Source organism: Fonticula alba (assembly GCF_000388065.1).
Source record: "Fonticula alba strain ATCC 38817 unplaced genomic scaffold supercont2.7, whole genome shotgun sequence".
NCBI classification, from domain to species: Eukaryota; order Rotosphaerida; family Fonticulaceae; genus Fonticula; species Fonticula alba.
In genome coordinates this window covers 1,911,389-1,917,176 of record NW_009242977.1, presented here as the reverse complement: position 1 = coordinate 1,917,176, position 5,788 = coordinate 1,911,389, and the positions used below count along the sequence as shown (strand labels likewise).

The 5,788-nt window shown below is 65.8% G+C and overlaps 3 protein-coding genes across 3 annotated transcripts; 2 read left to right on the top strand and 1 right to left on the bottom strand.

The window, feature by feature from the left end:
- Positions 1–2,513, bottom strand: H696_04612 (hypothetical protein). The gene is made up of 4 exons (XM_009498498.1): positions 2,022–2,513; positions 1,329–1,890; positions 675–1,164; positions 1–550 (listed from the first exon to the last, which is right to left on the bottom strand). Exons 1-4 carry the CDS (start codon positions 2,371–2,373, stop codon positions 263–265), a joined length of 1,692 nt encoding a protein of 563 aa, XP_009496773.1. The 5' UTR covers positions 2,374–2,513; the 3' UTR covers positions 1–262.
- Positions 2,514–2,913: 400 nt separating this feature from the next.
- Positions 2,914–4,630, top strand: H696_04611 (hypothetical protein). Its single transcript, XM_009498497.1, has 2 exons — positions 2,914–3,369; positions 3,555–4,630. The coding sequence occupies exons 1-2, from the start codon at positions 3,143–3,145 to the stop codon at positions 4,597–4,599; spliced, it is 1,272 nt and encodes a 423-aa protein (XP_009496772.1). The 5' UTR covers positions 2,914–3,142; the 3' UTR covers positions 4,600–4,630.
- Positions 4,631–5,358: 728 nt separating this feature from the next.
- On the top strand, positions 5,359–5,681 carry H696_04610 (hypothetical protein; the record flags this gene model as incomplete). Its single annotated transcript, XM_009498496.1, has 2 exons — positions 5,359–5,364; positions 5,556–5,681. Coding segments are annotated over 2 exons (132 nt in total), but the record flags the coding sequence as incomplete, so codon positions are not given.
- Positions 5,682–5,788: the final 107 nt, after the last annotated feature.

Below are 5,788 nucleotides of genomic sequence, written 5' to 3'. Positions count from 1 at the left end.
GGCTTGTCATTTGTGCGAGGACAAGAGGAGGGGGGTGGTAGTGGTGGTGGTGGGGAGGCAGCATGGGAGCAGTTCAGGCGGCGAAAGTGGCACAGGCAGATCCCCTCTCAAAAGGGAAGTCTAATCTCAAGAGCATGCACCAGCGGCAAGCGCTCGCGGGGATGCTCTGGTCTGGCCTTTCTTCAAATGGAAGAGGTGGACATAGAGAGAGAGAGGGAGAGAGGCTGGCGAGGGAGGGGACTCTGCTGTATGGAGGAGGCAGTTACTTCTTCCGGGCCTTGGCGTTGGCCTCGCGCGACTGGCGGAGGTTGGCACGCAGGGCCTCGGCCTTGGCCTTTCGTCCCTTGGGGGTCTCCTCCTCCAGGGACATGTCTGACAGGGCGATGTTCTGCTCGGGAACGACAATGCCGGAGACCAAGCGATCGGCGGCAAACTGACGGCGCACGCCGTTGGCCTGCCAGGCATCCCAAACGTGCAGGTTGCCCTTGCTGCTGGCCACAGCCACAAGCATGGCCGCATCAGGACTGAAGCTGGCATCGAAAATCTTGCCCTACGTTCCGGAAGCGAGGAGCGAAGCGAACCAGGTAGCTGTGTTAGGGACCGGGGGGGGGGGGGGTGCAGACAAGAAGAGGCAGGGACAGAGGGAGGGAGAAGCTCGACCAGGGGTGACATACCATGCCCATGTCGCGAGAGTAGCTCATGGACGGCTTGCCAGAGGCAATGTCCCACAGCTTGATGGTTCCATCGAAGGAGGCCGTCAGCATGACCTTGCGGATGGTGGTGGAAAAGTCGAGGGCCGTGACGGTGGCATCGTGGGCCATCAGCTGGAAGAGCGGCGTGTCGGTCTGACCGGAGCGCGCGTCATAGTAACGGATGAAGCCGTCCTCGGTGGACACGGCAAAGCAGTGCGGGTCGAAGGGGTCCCAGCGAAGGGCCTCCACGTCGGCCGAGACAGCCCACTCGCGCACGGCCGTCGGGGCGCGCGAATCCCACGCACAAACGCGCTTGTCATAGCCACCAGACAGCATGGCCGTGGTCTCGGCCGGGTTCCACTGGATGCACTGAACCTTGGACCGGTGGTGGGCGTAGCTGTGGATGGACTGGGCGGTTTGCAGGTCCCACAGGCGGACGGTGGTATCGGCCGAGCAGGAGGCGAGCAGGTTCCTGCATCGGTGTCCAGGCATTTGCAGTGCCCGGCCCCAGGGCGGGCGTGGAAAAAGCGACGCGGTTGGTGCGGGTGAGTGGCATGGCGAAGGGGGGGCGGGGGCGGGGGCGGGGGCGGGAGAGGATGGCGGCACGAGCGCCCGCGGCGCCGGGGCGGCACATACCGGTGGGCCTTGTTCCAAGACAGCCCAAGCACGGCATCCGTGTGGCCGGTAAACTTCATCTCCGGGGCCGGCTTGTCGCTGCCCTTCTTGGACTTCTTCTTCTTGGTGGCGGCATTGCCCAGGGTAGACAGCGCGCCGGCCTCGGTGGCCAGCTCCTTGGCGTTTCCGAGCACCGCGGTCGGGAACAGGGAATCCATGACATCCAGATCCCAGATCTCGATGTCCGGCTCGAAGGTGCCGACGGCCACGAAGTTGCCCAGCTTGCCGGCCGACTGGTCGACCGACATGCCGACACGGTAGTCCAGCCACTCCAGGCACAGGGGGAAGGAGGGAAGCATGAGATCATGGTGGCCGAAAAGATTGGAGTCGGCCTCCTCGTACACCTGGATCTCGAGGGTGGACAGCTCGTCCTCGGTCTTGGCTGCCAGCACCAGGCGATCGGTCGGGCGGATGACGATGTCGTCGATCTCGTCGTCGCTGGCATCCTGCACGGTGATGTACGGGTCGTCCTCATTGCGCTCGTGGTACTGCAGGCCCTTGACACCGCCAATCAGGTTGAATGCTGTGGGATGGGCAGGGGGGGGGGGGAGGGATTAGGGGCACATGGCACACGGGTACACAGAAGGAGGGGTGAGGAAAAAAGGGAAGGGAGGGGGGGGCACGGCCGGGTCGAGCCCCTGCGCCACAACATACACGAGACATCCTCCTGCGCGGCGATCTCCGCATCATAGTCACCAAGACCATACTCGGCCAGGTCGTCCGGGATTTGATCATCCTGCTCGAGCTCGCCATCGGCCTCGTCATCGCTGTCGAGCGAGTCGTTCATGCGAAGCTTCTTGGAGGTCAGATGCGCATTGCGCATGAGCTCGTCCTCCGCCACGGCGTCGTCCCCCTCCTCGGCGGCGGGGTTCTCCTGCAGCAGGAGGGCATGCTGATCGGCGATGGCCGACAGCTGAGCAAGCTCCTCCTCGGTGGGCTCGTAGATCGTGGGCAGGGCCTGGGCGACGCCCATCCGGACCCAGGTAACAGCGGTGATGATACCCATGGTGATGAAGTGGGGGGGAGGGGGGAGATGCGAGAAAAGGGCGAGATTGGAGGGGGGGCCGGTACGCGGGAACAGAAGGGGAAAGGGGGCGCCGAGTCCCGAGGTCGAACGGCAAGAGGAGTGTGCGAGAGAGAGGGGGGGGGGGGGGGAGGGGGTGTGAGGCCGCCGGCCCCACAGCCGGGGCCCTCAGGCGGCGGCTTTTTAGCTGGCAGCGATGATCTGACGCCTGGAGGGCGGAGAGCGCCCTGCGGTGTGGCCCTGTGCCGCAGGACACAGACCGGCGTGGAAGGGGGAGATTTCGTCTCTTTGCGTCCCGCCCCCCCTCCCCCCGCCCCCGAGTCCCGGCCATCAGGAGCAGGGCCGGGATGTCGGGGGAGCATGCGGCCGGCCGCCATGCTGCGCCGGGAAGAGTGGGCACTTGCCTTAAGATCGGAACAGCATTATGTTCGGTGTGAGTGGGCACTTGCCGGTCGTGCGCCCGGCGCTGACACCGATGAGGCCCCGGGAGGAACGTGTTTGGGTACGGGCATCGGCCAACAGTGAGATCCTCATTTCCCCCCTCTGCCCCTCTGCTCGCTCCTCGCTCCCCGCTTCGTTTTCTCCTGGTCTTTTTCCCCCTCCCCCCCTCCCCTGTGTCTGGCATCTGTCTCGGCCTGCTGGTCTTGTCTTTGCCTCTCTTTCTGCCTCTCTTTCTGCCTCTCTCTGCCTCGCTCTCCCTCTCGATTGCCTGTGGCCGGCTTTGCCCTTTTCTCTTGCACCAGGTAAGACGATGTCCGACCCGACTGGCGGGCCGCCCTCTTTCCTGGAAAAGGCGCGGACCTTGGTGAACAGCTTCGTCGACAACATCCTCCTGCTGGAGCCATACAACCCGGACCATGTGCCGACCGATGCCGATCGATACAAGCTTGTCACCTGGGAGTCCGTGCGCGCTGCCTACCGGCGGCTTCACCGGGATGGGCACTTTCTCGATTCGTCCTCCACGTTGTTTGGCAAGTTGTGCGTAATCTCCCCGGCTCTTCCGGTCATCCATGTGGTTCCTGCCCGTTGCTGACATGGGGGTTCTCTGCCTGCCCGGCCACCCGGGACCGGCCATTCTCTGGCCCCCGGTTCGCTGTGTGGGTGAACGTGTGGCCACATGTGGTCGGGTGTGTCTGGTCGGTCGCCTTGCTGCATGGGTGCAGTGTCGACTGGGGCTACCTCGCCATGACCACGCCGTATGTGGTCCTGGCGGCGACCGTGTATTTGGTGTACTTCCGCCGGGTGAGCTCGTTTTCGAACTTCCGGCGAGCCTCCTCGCACCTGGGCGGTGCCGGAGGAACATCCATCGGGGATGTCCTGGCCCCGGGCACCGCGGCATGGCGGATGATGCATGCGGCGGCTCTGCGCGATGCGCACGAAACCGCGCAGCTGGTCCGCGATTACGGTCGAAATGGGCACCTGGCGGAGTTTGTGCGCTCGGCGGCCCGGCGGCATGGGCGCGATCCGGCATCCGTGCGTGGGGCCCCTGCCGCGGTGGCTCTCTCGCTGGAGCGCTCGGCGGCCGAAGAGAGCCGTCTGGCTGCGGAGGCCCAGCTGCCGGCCGCCTGGCGGCGGGTCATTTCCTCACCCGATCGCGTGGTCCCGCTGGCAGGGACCTTCGAGTCGGGCCTCGTGCAGCATGCGGACACATTGGCCTTTGTCAGCCTCGGGAGTCGAATCTTGCCGCGGTACGCTCCCAGTGCCGCGGCCAGGGGGGAGACCGAGGCCGGCACCGAGGCCGGCACCGGGACCGGATCCGGGGCAGCCTTCTCGCCCGGGCTGAACCTGGCGCTGGACCCGCGCCAGTGCACGGCCACCGACGCGGCCCGGATCACGGACTTCCCGGTGGCCGACACTTCCAGCGAGCCCTGGCCGGTGCAGCCCACGATCACCAACGACCCGCATGATCTCCCCTCGCGTGTGGGCCCCGGGGCCCAGTACCTCTGGGCCGAGAGCCCGGCGGCCGAGCTGCTGTTTGCCGAACGCCATGCGGACATCGCGGCCCTCGGGGTCAAGCCACCGGCGGTGATGCTGGCTCTGGGCCTGCAGCATGGTCGCATCCCCGGGCTCAAGGTGCCGGCCGCTTCCACCGCGGACAATGTCTTCCCCCTGCACATCCCGGACGAGGCGGACTTCACCATGACCACCTCGGAGCTGGTGTACCTGCGGTGGGGCCTGCGGGCGCCGTTCGTGCGCAAGGAGAAGTGATCACGTGTCAAATATGATAGATTCTCGAAGATTCGACCCCTGGCGGTCTAGCATGTTCGTGTGCGTGCGCCGTCTTTCGGTGTGTGTGCGTGTGTCTGTGTGTCTGTGTGTCTGTGTGTCTGTGTGTCTGTGTGTCTGTGTGTCTGTGCGTGTGTGTCTGTGCGTGTGTGTGTCTGTACGTGCGCGCGTGCGCGTGTGTGTGAGTGGATGCTCACCTCCTTGAGCGTGCCGGGCGTGGGGCGCGCAGGGCCCGATGGTCGGCGGGGCTTTTTTGGACCTTTTTCCGCCCACAATGCCGTCGTGCGCTCTGGCGTGGCCTGGCGCCGGGTGTTCTCTGGCTGCCGCGAGTTTTTCGCGTTCCGTGCCGCGGCGTTCCGTCAGGCGTGGGGCGACTGGACGCCGGCGGGGGGACTTAGACAGGGGTTTGTGCGGGGGACATCGGGGCTGGGGCGTCGGTGGCGGTGCGGGCATCGCACACGACTGGACAGGCCGAGCATCCACCTCGGGGCGGCCGGGGCGGAGATGGGGGCCGCCTGGCCCCCCCCCCCCTCCCCCCGGCCTCCCTCACGGCCCCCCCCCGGGCCTGTGTGTGGCCCGCGATCGTTCCAGATTGCCCGGGCTTCTGTCGTCCTGCGTCTCCAGGCCCCCCGTGTGGTGGGGGGTTTATCGGGCACCGTCACCGGTGTCCGCGGCCCCCGGGGTGCGGGCAGCGCAATTCACTGATTCGCCCCTCTCCCTTTCGAACCGTCTTTTGCCACTATGTCTGTATGTGTGGGGCCTTCCCTCCGTCCTCCCTTCCCTGCCCTCATCCGCATCGGCGCACCTTTCCCGCATCCGTCCTGCCTCCTGCTTGCGTCTTTTCTGACATATGCCCTCCTTTGCCCCGTCCTGATACATGCACATGCGCACGCACACGCACACGCCCGCTCCCTCTCCCCCCGTCACCCGCTTCACAGGCCGAGGATCTTAAGAACCGCGGTAACGCCGCCTTCTCCGCGGGCAACTTCACCGAGGCCATCGACCTCTTCACCCAGGCGATTGACCTTGATGACAAGAACCACGTTTACTTCTCCAACCGCTCCGTGCGTCTCTGGCCTGCATCCCTTCCGTCCTTGCTTGGTCTGGTCCCCCCTGCCGAGGGCTGCTTCCTTACTGACTCGTCTCCCCTCCCGATCCTCGGCTTCCCCCC